Source organism: Leopardus geoffroyi, chromosome B2 (assembly GCF_018350155.1).
Source record: "Leopardus geoffroyi isolate Oge1 chromosome B2, O.geoffroyi_Oge1_pat1.0, whole genome shotgun sequence".
NCBI lineage: Eukaryota > Metazoa > Chordata > Mammalia > Carnivora > Felidae > Leopardus > Leopardus geoffroyi.
Window position 1 is genome coordinate 89158287 of NC_059332.1, and position 17401 is coordinate 89175687.

At 38.8% G+C, this 17401-nt stretch overlaps 1 protein-coding gene across 3 annotated transcripts in view; it reads right to left on the reverse strand.

Moving 5' to 3' along the window:
* Positions 1-587: 587 nt before the first annotated feature.
* Positions 588-17401, reverse strand: part of FBXL4 (F-box and leucine rich repeat protein 4) — an 85465-nt gene continuing 68651 nt past the window's right edge. For all 3 annotated transcript variants that reach the window (XM_045499101.1, XM_045499103.1, XM_045499102.1), the window contains 2 exons: positions 13750-14062; positions 588-1138 (listed from right to left, as the gene is read on the reverse strand). In XM_045499101.1, the coding sequence (XP_045355057.1) occupies positions 975-1138; positions 13750-14062 (477 nt within the window). In that variant the 3' untranslated portion in view covers positions 588-974. The remainder of the gene's footprint in view (positions 1139-13749; positions 14063-17401) is intronic.

A 17401-nucleotide genomic window follows, 5' to 3' on the forward strand; every position in this document is an offset into this window, starting at 1 on the left:
TTCTGGGATGTGCAGATGTTGGAATTTAGCAGTTTGTCCTATGTGGGAAAGTAAATTTGGTTATACTATACACTTAATATTAGTTTGCTACTCAAAACAGCCCTGTCTTTTCATGCCACAAAATATTTTGTTTACTTTCTCAGCAAGAGAACTAAATCAATTCACTATTTTAACAAAACAGTGTTTGTTTTTCCTCCACTGTAACTGATTTCTAATGATTTAAGGTGCTGGGACACAGAAAAAAATAGATATAATCCACGTATATTTCAGAAGTCTTAAGCCTCTCCCTCAGGCAAATTTTTAAGGCATCTGCTAATAGTTGGAAAGTTATTTTGTTTAGTAGTTTACCTCTTGTTCTTGATTACGCCCACATTTCTACACTGGTATTATCCAGTAGTAAAATAAATAAGTCAGAAGAAAAATGGAAAAACTAAAACCGTCAAATTGAAGAGTTAATGTATCAGCTTAAAAAATAATTACAACATGAAAAAATAAGACTCTTCCTCCAACTAACTCTGAAAATTCTGTATACATCAAACAAAACACTGGCCAGGTCATAAGGCTTATTATAATAAGACATCTTTACATGAGGGTGTGAAAATTAATTTTATTTTTAAACATCATGATACTTTCTGGCTCAACGTGTTCCTTTAAAAATAAGTTAAAAGGTTTCCATATTACTCTTTTATGTACACATGTAATTATTGACTAAAGAATAATATTACTGATGAACATAAGGTAAAAATAATGTGACCCACTCACATATTCTTGAAGAAAAGCGCTTACAATATTTTATGAAAACACTTCTTTACATTTTTACTTGATTTAATGGAGAATTTCATATCTTTCTTTACAATCTACAAATGCCTTAATGGAGCAGTAAGACATTCCCACCATTATAAAACTAAACAAAACCAACGCCAAAATAAAACCCTACGAAAGCACATGGATTTTATTATAGAACATATACGAAGTCACTGCGTAAAGCTCTTTTTTATGAATACATTTGGAAAGCTCACATTGAGTTCCAGCACAGCTCTGTTATCAATCTGTGAACAGAAGGACACATCAAGCAAGCAAAGATCTTTACAAGATTCCAGAAGTTTTCTTAAAGATGCTGGACTTACCATTCTTGTTCCTGTTAAAATAAAACAAAACACCTTAAGTATCATATTTATATAATGTCCGGATAAAGAACCCCTTTATTATTTATTATTTAAAATGCATTTAAGATAAACTGCCTTTTAAAAATTAAAAGCATTTCTTTACACAAAAGACATATTGAAATAGTCTTGTAAAAAAAAATACAAACTGAATTGTTCCATCCAATTTGGCATCTAGGACCTGGATTCTGTCAATAGTCTATTCACTATCTTCATTCCTACCTCCTGGCCATTCCAATCAGCTCCTCCAGACTTTTCCTATTTCTGTCACCCAAGTTCAAAACTGTCTACACATCTCGTTTTCCTCAACCCATGGGTCAAATCATACAGCAATGCTTACAGTGATTCAACCTCATATTCCATGCAGTGCAATTACTGAGCAACTACCACTGCAGAAACTTCTGTTTCAGGCACTGGAGATACAAAGATGAATAAGACATGTGTCTGCCTTAAGGAACTCCTTGACCAGAGTTGAAAACAAATAGTTACAATACAACTCGATAAGTGGTGGGTATAAAATGGCATTATCGGAAGTCAGATAATCGCTGAGCAGTACTCCATTTAGCCCACGTTAGATCTGAAGAGACTACTGGCTATTCAGATGGAAGCCACATTATATACGTTATGAAAAGCACCTGCTTAAAGTCAGCACTCAATAAATAACAAATATCATTAGGCTTGAAGATATCATCTATTGTAAAACACGCATGCATGCTTTAACTGTGAGTTTTCTAGGGAGGAAAAAAAATCACTATCATATCACATAAACACAGCTAATGTGATGAAACTGGAGTTTCTGAGACGTTAACCTATGCCTTTTCCCCTGAGAAATCCCTTCTGCTCCCCTCCTGGCCATGGGCTCCAGAAGCAGTATACTGCTACCTTGACTGCGGCTAGCCCCGTGCCAAACCCATACAGATTCTCCTGGGAATCAGGAGAACTGAAACTCACTAAAGCCTTCAGTGTCCATAGATCCCTTGAACTAAAGACACGAAAAACTGGGTTGGGACTGTTGTATCATATAGCCACATGTACATAGGAAGACAGAGATAGCCAGCATGACAAGAAAAGAGTAAGGCAAAAACAAAGGGAAAAGCAGATGTAAAAGTTATTGGTGAGTGCACAAGGGCAGTGGAGGTGGGGCAGGCGCCTGAGCATGAAGGACAGGAAAAGGCAGAAAAAAGAGAAAACAACGTTCTTGCCTTTTGATAGTTTTCCAGTCTCTGCTGAGGTCTGACCATAACTCCTACCTATGGATCCCAGAGAGACACCTGTACCTTCACAATAATGTTCCTTCTCTTATGTGGAAGTTAGTGTGAGCGGGCTTCTGTTGTACAAGATCAGAGAACCTCAGCTGGGACACTTGGCTATGTGGTCGGTGTTCTTCACCTAGGGTTGTGACTGTTTTCTCTTTGCCAGACTTGGTCATTAGCATCTGAGTTTCCTAGTAAGTTAGAAATTCCTAAAAGCCTAAGAGAATAGAATGTCAGGGAAGGAAGTTGGAAGACTGAAAATTTAACAAGGCTAAGGTGTCCTGTCTTATGCTTCCAGAGGACTGTGTGCTTTTGTTTTCTTACCCACCTAGAACACAACTATGTTCTCAGTCAGTTTGCTCCCTCAGGGCAGGGGCCACGTCTGTCTATCTGACCTATCTCCAGTGTTGGAAACAATGCCTGACACAGTGTATGCTCAGTAAGTGTGTAATAAATGAAAGAATGAAGGGATGGTGTTTAATTTCACAATACCATTACCCTGGTTTGGACCCGTATTAGATGGATTACCATGGCTAATCTCCCGATTTTGATTTCCTCGCTCTCCCAATTCACCTACCACTTGTTTCTAGATTAATATCCCTAACACAGCTCTAAATATATCACTCATGCTCCAAATTAAAACCCAATAATAGCTCTTCCTTGTTTAATTTTGCGTATATTCCTCATCCTTGTGTTCAAAACTCTCCACGAAAGCCTGCATTATACTAACGTTCTAAGTCAAATTAGATTGCCAATTCTCTGAAGGTATTCTGTATTTTTAACTCCTATGCCATGTTTCATGCTCTTCATTCTACTTAAAATGCTCTCCTCCTCCTATTTTCTATTCCCTTTTCAAGGATACCTTTCAAATACCTATTAACCTTAAAAAAATTTTTTTTTAATTTTAGAGAGAGAGCATGCATGAGCAGGGGAGAGGGGCAGAGGGAGAGAGAGACACAGAGAGAGAGAATCCTAAGCAGGCTTCAGGCTCAGCACAGACACAAACACAGGGCTCAATCCCACCACCCTGGGATCATGACCTGAACTGAAATCAAGAGCCAGACGCTCAACTGACTGAGCCACCCAGGTGCCCCCTATTAACCTTTTCAAGTAAACTTTTTCATATTTCTTTAATCATATATACTCTCTTTTCTTTGAGCCCCCAAATGAACTTGCTTCTGGCTTGCATTAAAGTTACTTATAATTGTTTTACTGGGTTTTTTTTTTGGGGAGGGGGGCCAGGTCATAAACTCTCTGAAGGTAGGGACTATATGTTACTCAGCTTTGTACTGGTCAGTAAGCATTTTCAGTATGAAGAAGGTATGCCACTTAACATTTGCCAGACCAATTAACATTTCATTAATTTGTGATTAACCAATCACAAAATGACAAAATAATGACAATAAGCTTGGTTTAACTAAGAATCTTTTTTTCAAAATGGATTCAAACACTTAAGGAAACCATAAACAACAATAAAAATGAAAATTTAGCATAGTGGTTTAGGAGCATAGATTCTGATTCAAATTCAGATTCCTGTGGCACCTGGGTGGCTCAGTTGGTTAAGCATCCACCTCTTGGTTTCGGCTCAGGTCATGGTCTTGTGGTTTCATGAGTTCGAGCCCCACATTGGGCTCTGTGCTGCCAGCACGAGCTTGCTTGGGATTCTCTCTTTCTCCTTCTCTCTCTGCCCCTCCCCCATTCACGCTGACTCTCTTTCAAATAAACAAATAAACTTCAAAAAAATTGTAAAAAAAAAATTCAGATTCCTCATTAGACATGAGACTCTGGCAAATCACATAACTTCTTTCAGCCTGTTTCCACTTCTGTGGCTATAATAACAGCTATCTCAAACACTGTGAGGGTTAAATCGGTTAGTATATGCTCGGAACAATATAAAGCATACAGTCCCATTGCTGTTAACATTATTTTACTTTGTTCTTTATATTTGAAATAAGATGTTCTAATATATTTGCATGACGGTCCTCTTCCTATAATTTATTTTGCCATAATAATACTTCCTTGCTCTCTCTTCTACTTTTTTTTTTAGTATAGTTGACACACAATGTTATATTAGTTTTAGATATACAAGGTAGTGATTCAACAGGTTTATACATTATGCTATGTTCACAAGTGTAGCTACCATCTGTTACCATGCAATGCTACTACAATATCACTGGCTATATTCCATCTGCTGTGTCTTCTTTTCCCAGGACTTATTCATTCCATAACTGGAAGCCTGTATCTCCCACTCCTCCTCACACATCTTGCCCATCCCTCCACCCCCCTTTCCTCTGGCAACCATCAGTTTGTTCTCTATATTTATAGATTTGATTCTTTTTGTTTATTCATTTGTTGCTTTTTTTCCTAAAGATTCCACTTACAAGTGAAATCATGTATTATTTATCTTTCTCAGTGTGACTTATTTCACTTAACAAAATACCCTCCATGTTATCACAATCTCATCCTTTTTTATGGCCATGTAATATTTCACTGCATACCTATATACCACATTTTCCTTATCCATTTTTTATTGATAGACACTTAGGCTGACTTCATATCTTGGCTACTGTAAATAATACTCCAACAAACATAAGGGTGCATATACCTTTTTGAATTTGTATTGTTTGTTTTGAGTAAATACCCAATAGTGGAATTACTAGAACATACGGTAATTCTATTTTTAATTTTTTGAGGTACTTCCATTCTGTTCTTCATAGTGGCTGTACCGGTTTACATGCCCATCTACAGTGCACAAGGGTTCCTTTATCTCCACATCCTCACCAACATTTATTTCTTGTGTTTTTGATTTTAGCCATTCTAATAAGTGTAAGGGTGATATCTCACTGTGGTTTTGATTTGCAGTTCCCTGACGAATAGTGATGCTGAACATCTTTTCATGTGTCTGTTCACCATCTGTGTGTCATCTCTGGAGAAATATCTATTCAGATCCTCTACCCATTCTTTTATCACATTGTTTTTTCATATTGAGTTTTTAAGTTCTTTATATATTTAGGATATTAACCCCTTATCAGATATATCATTTGCAAATATCTTCTCCCCTTCAGTAGGTTGTGTTTTTGCTTTGTTCATGGTGCATTTTTTTTTTTTTATTTTGATGTAGTCCCAGTAGTTTCTTTTTGCTTTTGTTTCCCTTGCCTTAGGAGACATATCTAGAAAAATGTTGCTACAGCTGATGTTAGAGTAATTACTGCCTGTGGTCTCTTCTAAAATTTTTGTGATTTCAGGTTTCACATTTAGGTGTTTAATCCATTTAAGTTTACTTTGCGGTAGGGTGTTAAAAGGTAGTCCAGTTTTATTCTTCTACACATAGCTACCCAGTTTTCCTAGCACCATCTACTGAAGAGATTGTCTTTTCCCCATTATATAATCTTGCCTCCTTTATTTCTGGGCTCTCTATTCTGATCCATCGATCTATGTGTCTATTTTTATACCAGTACCATATTATTTTGATTACTACAGCTTTGTAGTATATCTTGAAATCTGGGATTGTGATACCTCAAGACTTTGTTCTTTCTCAAGACTGCTTTAGCTATTTGAGGTTTTTTGTGATTCCATAAAAATTTTAGTACTATTGGTTCTAGTTTTGTGAAAAATGCTGTTTGTATTTTGATAGGCATTGCACTGAATCTGAAGATTGGGGAAATATTTGGGACATTTTAACAATCCTAATTCTTCCAATTCATGAGCATGGAATATCTTTCCATTTGTTTGAATCATCTTCAATTTCTTTCATCAGTGCTTTATAGTTTCCAAGAGCAGTTCTTTCCCCATTTTGGTTCAGTTTATTCATAGGTGTTTTATTCTTTTTCGTGCAACTGTAAATGGTGTTTTCTCTTTTTTTCTTTTTGCTACTTCATTATTGGTGTATAGAAATGCTACTGATTTCTGGATACTAATCTTATATCCTGTAGCTTTACTGAATTCATGTCTTCTAGCAGTTTTTGTGGAATCTTTAGAACTTTCCATGTATCGTAACCAGTCATCTGCAAATAGTGAGAGTTTGACTTCTTTATCAATATGGATGACTGTTATTTCTTTTTCTTGTCTGACTGCTATGCCTAGGACTTCCAGTACTATCTTGAATAAACACAGTGAGAGTGGACACCCTTGTCTTATTCCCAATCTTAGAGGAAAAGCTCTCAGTTTTTCATCGCTGAGTGTGATGTTAACTGTGGGTTGTTCATATATGGCCTTTATTACATTGAGGTGTGTTGTCCACTTTATTATTACTATTACATTGAGGTAAGTTCATTCTACTTTGTTGAGTTTTTTCTTTATCATGAATGGATGCTGAATTTTATCAAATGCTTTTTCTGCATCTACTGAGATGATCATATGATTTTTATTCTTCATTTTGTTGATGTGGTGTATCACACTGATTGATTTGCAAATACTGAACCATCCTTGCACCCCCGGAATAAATTCCACTTGGTCATGGTGAATGATCTTTTTAATGTATTGTTGTATGAGGTTTGTAATATTTTGGTCCATAGTTTTCATTTTTTGTGGTCTGTTTGTCTGGTTTTGGTATCAGGGTAATGCTGGCCTCATAGAATATATTTGGAAACCTTCCTACCTCCTCTATTTTTGGAACAGATAAAGGTGAATAGGTACTAACTCTATTTATTTATTTATTTATTTATTTATTTATTTATTTTATTTATTTATTTAACATTTATTTTTGAGAAAGAGAGAGACAGCACATGAGCAGGGGAGGGGCAGAGAAAGAGAGGGAGACACAGAATCTGAAGCCGGCTCCAGGCTCTGAGCTGTCAGCACAGAGCCTGATGTGGGGCTTGAACTCACAAACCGCAAGATCATGACCTGAGCTAAAGTTGGATGCTTAACCAACTGAGCCACCCAGGTAAACCAGTGTTCTCTTCTTTAAATGTTTGTAGTATTCAGCTGTAAATCATCTGGTTCTGAACTTTCATTTTTGGTACTTTTTTGATTACCAATTCAATTTCATTATTTGTAATCAGCATATTCAGATTTTCTATTTTTTCCTAGGTCAGTTTTGGAAGATTGAATGTTTCTAGTAATTTATCCACTTCTCCTAGGTTGTCCAGTTTGTTGGCATGTAAATTTTCACATTATTCTCTTATAATTCTTTGTATTCTGTTGTGTCAGTTTGTTACTTCTCTCTTATTTCTGATTTGAGTCCTTTCTCTTTTATTTTTGATGACTCCAGCTATGGGTTTATTGATTTATTTATCTTTTCAAAGAATCAGCTTTCAGTTTCATTGATTTTTTTTTTTCTATTGCTTTTTGCTTTAGTCTCTATATCATTTATTTCTGCTCTGATCTTTATTATTTCCTTTTTTCTATTCACCTTGGATTTTGTTTGTTCTTTTTCTAGTTCCTTTAGGTGTAGACTGTTTATTTGAGCTTTTTATTGTTTCTTGATGTAGACCTATATCACTGCATATTTCCCTTAGAACTGCTTTTGCCGTGTCCCAAAGATTTTGGACCATTATGTTTTCATTTCCATTTGTCTCCATTAATTTTGTTCATTTGTTTGATTTCTTCATTGACCCCTTCATTGCTTGTTCAGTATCATGTTGTTTAATGTCCAGGTTTTTGTGTCTTTTCTATTTTTTTCTTGTGATTTATTTCTAGTTTCATACTGTTGTAATCAGAAAAGACACATGGTATGACTTCAATCTTCTCAAATTTATTGAGGTTTGTTTTGTGGCCTAATACATGATCTATTCGGGAGAATGTTCCATGCACAATAAAAAAGAATGTGTATTTTGTTGTTTTCAGATGGAATGTTCTCTATATATCTGTTATTTCCCTCTAGTCCAATATGTCATTCAAAGACATTATTTCCTTGTTGATTTTCTACCTGGATGATCTATCCACTGGTGTTAAGTAAAATGTTAAAGTCCACTAGTATTACTGTATTATCATCAATTTCTCTTTATGTCCATTAATATTTGCTCTTTGTAGGTATGTGCTCCAGTGCTGGGTGCACAGATATTTACAACTGTTACACCCTCTTATTGGATTGATCCCTTTATCATTATGCAATGCTTTGTCTCTTGTTATAGTCTTTGTTTTAAAATCTATTTTGTCTGATATAAGTATTGCTACTTTGTTTTTGTTTTCTTGTTTTTCCACTTCCATTTGCACGGTGAATATTTCTCCATCCATTCACTTTCAGTGTATATATCTTTAGGTCTGAGGTGAGTCTCCTATAGTCAGTATAAAGATGAGTCTTGCTTTTTTTTTTTTTTTTTTTTAATCCATTCTGCCACCCTATGTCTTTTGATTGGAGCATTTTGGCCATTTACATTTAAGTAATTGTTGATAGGTATGTACTTACTGCCATTTTATTATTTGTTTTCTAGTTGTTTTTGTAGTTCTCTCCTGTTCCTTCCTTCCTCCTCTTGCTCTCTTTCCTTATGAGTGATGAGTTTCTATAGTGTTATGTTTGGCTTTCTTTCTCCTTATTTTTTGTGTATTTCATGAGGTTCAAATATAGTATCCTAAGTATACAGCAGTCTATATTAATTTGGTGAACTTTAAGTTCAAAGGCATTCTAAGAACAAAAAAGAAAAAAATAAAACCTTCTTTTTCTTTTTCCCCTTCATGTTTTATGAATATGTGGTCCTATTTTACATCTTTTTACTTATAATTTTTTTATGTCTAATTATGGTCATTTCTTTTAGGACTTACAGAAGTCCCTTTAACATTTCTTCTAAGTCTGGCTTAGTGGTGATAAACTCCTTTATTTTTTGTTTGGGAAACTCTCTCTCCTTCAAATCTGAATGACACCCTTGATGAGTAGATTATCCTTGGTTGTAGGTGTTTTCCTTGCAGCATTTTGAATGTATCGTGTCATTCCCTTCTGGCCTGCAAAGTTTCTGCTAAAGAATCAGCTGATAATCTTATAGGTTTTTCCTTGTAGGTAACTTTTTGTTTCTCTCTTGCTTTTCAGATTCCATCTTTAACCTTTAAAACTTTACTTATTACATGTTGTAGTGTGGACCTCCTTGGGTTCATCTTGTTTGGAACTCTCTTCTTTGATGTAGATGTCTGATTCTTTCCCTACATTAGGGAAGTTTTCAGCTACTGTTTCTTTAAATAAGTTTTTCACCCCTTTCTCTCTCTTCTTCTTATGGGACTCCCGAATGTGAATGTTTGTTTGCTTGATGTTGTCCAAGGGTTCTCTTAATCTATCTTCATTTTTAAAAAGTCTTTTCTCTTTTTGATGTTCATCTTGGGTGCTTTCCATTACCCTGTCTTCCAGATCTCTTCTGCATCTGCTAATCTGTTGATTCCCTCTAGTGTGTTTTTTACTTCAGTTATTTTATTCTTCAACTCTGATTGGTTCTTGCTTATATTTTCTATCTCTTTACTGAAGGTGTCACTGGGTTCTTCCACTGTTCTCTCCAGCTTGGTATTTTAATGATCACTACTTTAGATTCCTTCTCAGGCATGCTGTTTATTTTTATTTCACTTGGTCCTTCTCTTGTTCTTCCTTTTGGAGCATATTCCTCTGTCTCCTCATTTTGCTTGACTTTCTGTGTTTATTTCTATGGATTAGGAGGTGCAGCTAATTCTCCTGAACTTGAAGGAATGGTCTTGTGTTTGGTCATCCCCTATGTAGACTATATGCTTGGTGACTTTTGCTGGCTGGCAAGCTGGACCTGTGGCTGGCATGGGTTAGGGGAACCTGGTACTTTCCACATAGTGAGTCCCTTGTCAGGACAACTAAAACTGAAGCAGATTCAGGTCAGGATGTCCCAGGGTTCTATGCGTGGAGAGCACACTAGCAGTACAGCTGAAGCTGAAATGGGTACAAGTCAGAGTGTCCCAGGGTGCTCTGTGCAGGGGGTACCTTGGCGGAATGGCTGGAGCTGATGCGGTGTGCAGGCCAGGAGATCCCTGAGTTCTCTAGGCAGAAGGTACCCTAGCAGGAGACTTGAAACTAAAGTGGGTCCAAGCTGGGGGGACAAGGGGCTCTCCACACAGAGGCACCTTGGAAAGACAGCTGAAGCAGAAATGGATATAAACTTGGGCGTTTCTGGAATTTCCACACAGAGGGTGCCCTGAATAATGGCTGTAGTTGGTGTGGGGTATAGGTTGGGAGGTCCTGGGGTGTTCCATGCAGGGGGTCGTCTTGGCAGGACAACTAAAGCAAAGATCTGGTCCCTGGGCTCTCCACACACAACATGCCCTGGTAGGACAGCTGAAACTGAATTGGGAGCAGGTCAGGTTGTCCAATGGAGGCGCCCTGGCTGGGTGGCTGGAGCTGAGGTTGGCATGGGTGGAAGTGTTCTGGGGTGCTCCACACAGGTGTGCCTTGGCAGGATGGCTGGAGCTGAAGCAGATGTCAGCCAAAGATGGTGAAGCACTCTGCACTGTGGGTGCCCTAGCAAGTCACTGGAAGCACAAGTGGTGTGCGCCTGGAGTGTTCTGGGATGTCTGCACCTGTGTCACCTTGATGTGAAGACTGGGGCTGGAGTGAGCACTAACCAGGGGTGTCCTGGTGTGTATGAGTTTGTGGCTGCCTAGGTAGGACAGCTGGGGCTGGTGTGGGCTAAGGGCTCAGGGTTCACTGAGGCAGGAGGCCAGTTAGGGTGCCAGACTGTGCACTGGTCTGTGCTTTCAAGGTGGAGGGAGAGTGCAGACCATGTACATAAGCTCCTCCCACCCAGAGAGCATTCTAGCAGCTCTCCCCACTGTTTGGTGGAGTTCTAGAGTTGACTCTTTTATATGCTAGTTGCTCTTTTAAACCATGGCTTTTAGAGAAAGGTGACGACGATGATGATGATGATGATGATGATGATGATAGAAAAATAAAAGAAAAAAAGGGATAAAAAGGGAAAAAAAGGAAAACAAAAACGAAACAAGACAAAACCAAAACCACACGCACAAAAAAACCCAGTTTATTTTCTATGCCCCAGTGCCACTGCCCCCAAAGCTGGCATGGGCTGTGGACTCTGATCTTGCTGAGGTTATAGGTGCACTCTGATGACCAGACCTGCTGGTGTCTAGATCCTTGTGGGGTCTAGGCTTTTAAGGTGGGGTGGGAACACAAACTGTGTTGTCCTCCAGTCTCTTTGACCTGGAGAGTGAACCCACAGTCCCTCTGCAATTTGGTAGAGTTCTACTGTTGTCTCTTTTATGTGTTAGTTGCTCTTCTCCACTGAGGCTTTTATCCTGTGCCCAAGGGCAGAGATCTGTTCCTGGTCCCTCAGTACTATCCCCCCCTCGCCCCCCCCCCCAACTGCTGTTGGCCTTGTCAGAGGTGGAGGTTCCCTTTGTTACTGTGTCTCAGTTTTTCTTGCTGTTCTCTTGCCATTCTATGGTTTTGCAGAAGCTGTTTAGTCAGCCCTCAGTTCTTTCAGGAGGAACTGCTCTATAAGCAGGTATAAACTGCTGTGTTCCGTGGAGCTGAGTTCAGAGTCTTCCTATGTTGCCATGTCGGACTGGAACTCTCCATATTTCCTTGCTCTTGCTTGGAAAAGTTACAAATGTTTTCAAAAAGAAGCCATTATACTTCTTACCTATTTATCTTTCATGTCTCTGTCAAGTAATTCATATGTTTGTAGGCTGTTAGGCCACCTGAAAACCAACCCCAGTGCTCACAAGTGTGCTTTTGTCTGAGAATCAGCGTTACCAACTTCTTTGTAGTTCTGTAGCATCTGTTTCAGACACTGGCTACTCCTCATCTCTACTGTATGAGGTTCGGGCGGGGGGTGGGGGGTGGGGGCGGGGCGGTGACTGTAAAACAGATATTAACCAACGCCAGCCCCTATCCTCTAAAGTGAAGCCTAATGTAATCAGTGATTCAATTTTAAAGGCCTCAGCTACCTTTCCTCATTCTCTCTCATTTTCTTAAACTTTCCAAAATATTTCTCCTGTAAAAGGTCTACACTAATTCAAAGTGGTAGGTAGGCAGAAAGGAAAAGAAATAAGCAAGGAAAGCAGTCGTGGTGTTATAAAAAATCAGTACTGACTATGTTGGGGCCCAAAACCTTGCATTTGAACCCTTGGCTCTGCCATATATTAGTTGCTGGGCTCTAGTCCCACTTCTATGACAACACAATGATATCCAATTCCCTGAGCTATGAAGAATAAAGAAAATATAACACAGACGAGGTATCTAGCCAAAAGCGTACCTGTAACAGGCAAGAATTTCTCCCTAAATGTTTAGGCAAGAGTTTCTGATAAAAGTAGCTTGAATAAGTAATATGCAACCATATGAGCAACATCCACAAATGTATCATAAACCTGGACTGTGCAGAGATTTTCAAGGAAACCACAAATTCAGATGCTGAAAATCTTCACATTTCCCTGTGGTTGAATGTTTAATAGACAGGAAAGGATAGAGTCCACTCCATGGACTAACCTATCAACACTAACAGATTACCAGAGAACACAGTACAAGTGCTATATGAATTCACAAAGTACCAACTGTGTGGGCAATTTTAACTATGGTGCTGCCAGCACTTCCGGCTAAAGTAAGAAGTAACGAAGCCTCACAGGGCTCCCAGCTGATAAACTGCAAGAAGGACACAAGGAATGCCAGAACTGGAAAGGATTTTCAATAGATCTGCCCTGGGGTAGAACTACTCCTAAAATCTAGAATTATTGGAAATGAAGATTTGACAATATTCCTTAATCACGAGTTTAACATCAAGAAGCATTCATACACACACACACACACACACACACACACACACACACACACACACATATACATACACACACATATGTATAACTCATTATACAAATGGATTAATTTCTTCTCTGTCTTTAAAATGGAGAACACAGCTTATATAAATTCTCACTCTTCTTACTAGACCAAGAATTAATGTTTATTTAGAGCTTTCTGATAGGCTCAACTATAAAATTCTGTTATTGTCCTCACTCTTTTACTTAAATACAGATATAATTACTCTCTGTATCAACTGGCCTATCTTGTACTTCTTCAAACCAAGCAGGCTTATCAGGACAAAATTTTATTGTACCTAAGTTTTTCCCCCCCTTGCAAAAAGTCTGAGATTGGCTTTCACATCAAGGCTTTAAAATGAGTTTATACATGGGGCACCTTGGTGGCTCTGGCAGTTGAGCATCCAACTTCGGCTCAAGTCATGATATTGCGGTTCATGAGTTTGAGCCCTGCATCGGGCTTACTGCGGTCAGCCTGTCAGCACAGAACCTGGTTTGGATCCTCTGTCTCCCTCTCTTTGCCCCTCCCCCACTTTCGCTCTCCCAGAAATTAAAAAAAAAAAAAAATCTTAAAAAAAAAAAAGCAAAAATAAAAAATAAAACAAATATATATACTGTATCCTTACCTAGTATGTCCAGTTGCCGTAATCGGGTACAGTTACATGCCAGTTCTTCAATGTCTGTGTCACACACAGATCTGTTAGCTGTAAGAAAGAGTTTTTGCAAGTTTGGGAGCTGGCGTGCCAGTCTGGCGAAACACCCGGTGCTGCTCTGCAGTGTAGGGCACCAGCCAAGGTCAAGTTCCTCCAGAAGCGGACACCCAGAAGCCAGTTCTGCTATCCCGTTCTCAGTAATATTCTTACACCTCCACAGATCCAGAGTTCGGAGTTTTTTACACTTGGCTCCTATCATGCTGGCTATCACATCATAGTCTTCAATCTGGAAATCAAATCATTCCAGTCTCTTACATATTATGCTCAGAAATACAGACTGCATACAGCAAGTTAAAACATTCATAATCATCTCCTATTGTTTGCTTCCATGTAAACAGACCCACATTCTTGTTAATATAGATCTACCCACTCATCTCACAGATCTGCCACTGTTTCCTAAAACAGCAAGAATAATCGCTTACTTAAAAATCCACCTAACAGAACTCTAGACAGAGGGCTTCATGAATTAAAACCCAGAGCAGTATGAAATCTTCAGTCCCTCACAAAGAATTTGAGGATTTTGTGTTATTCTTGCACGCCTTCCATTTTGACCTTGCTGCTGCTACTCGTTCGGTTCACGGGGCCTCGTTTCTTCTATTTTATATATAATTCATCAACTGTGGTAGGTATGTAAGAGCCCCCTGATAGAGGTGGGCACTTCACCACACTCTAAAATGGTATGTGAATATGTTGAGAGTCCTAATAATGATACAAGTTTGGGGTTAAATGAGGCCTTTAGGGACTGAACATACAACGCAAAAATAATTTAGATTGTGATATGTTGTCTCAGTTACTGGAAGTGTCCGACGATTTACTTCATGATCACAAGATAATTCTCTACTAAACAGGGATTAAACATTTCAGTTCGTGGGCTTTATATGCTTTAATAATGTTTTTCTGAACTGGTTTCTTTAGAGTTTGATTTGATTATTTTTTAATCAGGTATCAAAATTATCACCAGAAGTCAAAAGGAAACAAAATAGCTAACACTTCCAGGTATCATTTCCTTGTGTTCATTTGTTTATTCATATCTTCAACTACCATGTGCCAGGACCGCTCCAGAGGCCAGGAACAACAGTGAACCCCAAAACAAAGACTTTGTTCACATTTTTGGGAAAGACAAACAAACGAGCAAAATAAATCCAGTGAGTGGTAAGTGGTGTTAGAATAATGAAATAGGGTGATTAGACTGCCAGGTGTGCAGAGGGTCACATGTGGTGGAGGAAGGGAGCAGGGGAGAGAGGGGTGATTGTTGGGATTTCCAGGAATGAACCTGGTGTATTCAGGGAACAGAAACAGGATCAGGTATGGCCCAAGGGGAGTGAGGAGAGAGGCCATGAGGTCAGAGAGATATGCAGGGACCAGGCTGTTATGCCATGAAAGAGTTTGGATTTTTATTTTAAGTACCAAGGAAATCAATGGAGGGTTTGAAACAAATACAACTTACACTAAAACAAAAACAAAACCACCCTCTGGTTTCTGTGTGGAGGATGGTCTATAGTCGGTAAGACTGGAGGGAGGAAGCCCAGCAAAGAGGCCTGCATTAGCTTAGTGGAGAGAGGCAGGGGCTTGCAATGAGTTTGCAAGCAGTGAAACGAGAAATGGACACATTTGGAGCTATAGAGCTATATTTTGAGTCAGAACTAAGGGCTGATGGCTTAGATGAAGTCATGGGGATTTCTATGGTCTTCAGGAACTGTTATGGTAGAATCAAGCAGAAGACCATGAGAAACGATTTGAGGGGAATACAACTACTTAAGTGAGTGTACCCAAATGCACTTTAACTATGAAAATCAGTGCAGCCAATCAACTCCTTTACAAAGAACTGTCAAGCTTTCCAACACTCCTGATGCTTACTTGCTCTTGTTTTGATAGTCAAAAATAAAATCAAACGAATCATCCTGCCTTTTGGTCAACTGATAGAAAAGAAGCTGAAATAAACATGGTATTAAAATATCAACAAACATCTGTCTGTGTTACTGTTCTGGTGAACCCTGGACCTGCTGTGAAATGGGAACAGTATTTCTATGACAAGCGTGGAACGTTTCCACCACGTAAATAATAGTACCAGCAATATCATGAATATTTCTGAACTTCAATGTTAGGTCCTTAAAACTTAATTTCCTGACAAACAAATACCAAAAGCAACAATATTTTACTGGCAACTACACACTTTAATTTAAAAATACCCTACTTATCTTAAGTAGCATTTCTTACAGTATATCATATATTAACAGAAGTACAAGGAGAAAATGGGTTCAGGAGTCAGGTAAAGCTGCAAAACACTGGCATACACAAAGGCACACAGTTTCTTTGTTGTAGGATATACCATTGAAAACTCTAGGAGGAAGGCAGGGTAGCATTATTTCCTAATCTTAATCAGGAATCCCTACCTCACTGCCCCCCAATGCACATCTTTTCTTAATTGAATATCTTTTAGGACTAATGTTGCATAAGTCAACTTGAAAATGTTGATTTAAAACATACTAATTCCAACTACAAACATATATGTGATTCCAAATCTCAAGTAAGTGTGACCAGAGTCCTGCTTTTCTAGAAGATGTTGTTCCAGTTTAAAGGGAGGTAAGTAACAGGCAGAAAAAAGGTACCTCTGGCCAAGGTTAAACAGCGGCCTTACCAATCTAAAGAGGGCGAGCTAGCAATTACCAAGCGGCAGTAACTGGCTGGTCTGTCATCACAGAAAGTCCCATCAAATATAACTGGGCCCATCCAGAAAAGTCATCAGAGGGACCCAACAGAAGCCCATGAAATGGCTTACGAAGATAAGAATTTGATCAAAAGTAAGGAAAGTCTAATGCTGAGTTAATGGGCTCCCAAGATTGTTTCTAAAGACCGGGGTTGGTCTGAGCCCACACCTGGTGGTTTAATCAGGCCTAACCACCAGGATGGTTTTTATATGGGGATATGGAGATAAACAAGTGGTCGTAACAGGTCTCTCTAGCCTACATTGCCAAATCTTGGAGCATCTCAGAAGCCATCATTGAACTCTAAAAGGTGTTCACATGGAATTTCTTTTAGGTTGAATCCAAGCTTAGGACGCCAGGAGAACTTCTCTGATCTTGCAACCATCCTGCTTATTCAGGTCTTCCTAGTAAGTGGATACAACATTGGAATGGTTTGGGGGGGCACCCGGGTGGCTCAGTTGGTTAAGCGTCCAGCTTCGGCTCAGGTCATGATCTCATGGTTTGTGATTTCAAGCCCCACGTCAGGCTCTGTGCTGACAGCTCAGAGCCTGGAGCCTGTTTTGAATTCTGTGTCTCCCTCTCTCTGCTCCTCCCCCGCTCGTGCTCTGTCTGTCTCACCCTCAAAAATAAATAAACATTAAAAAAAATTAAAAACAAAACAAAACAAAATCGGAATGGTTTGGGATCTCCTGAATCTGTTTTGCGAGGGGAAGGTAAGAAAGAAAAGAGGGATGGATTGCCCTACAGTCAGTTATATTGGGAGATGCATTTCCTCTGAGTGTGCGTACATGTATGCACACACACAGGCACATACAAATACCAAGAGTTCTCCTGTCCCTGGAGTCTCAGTATTACTTATA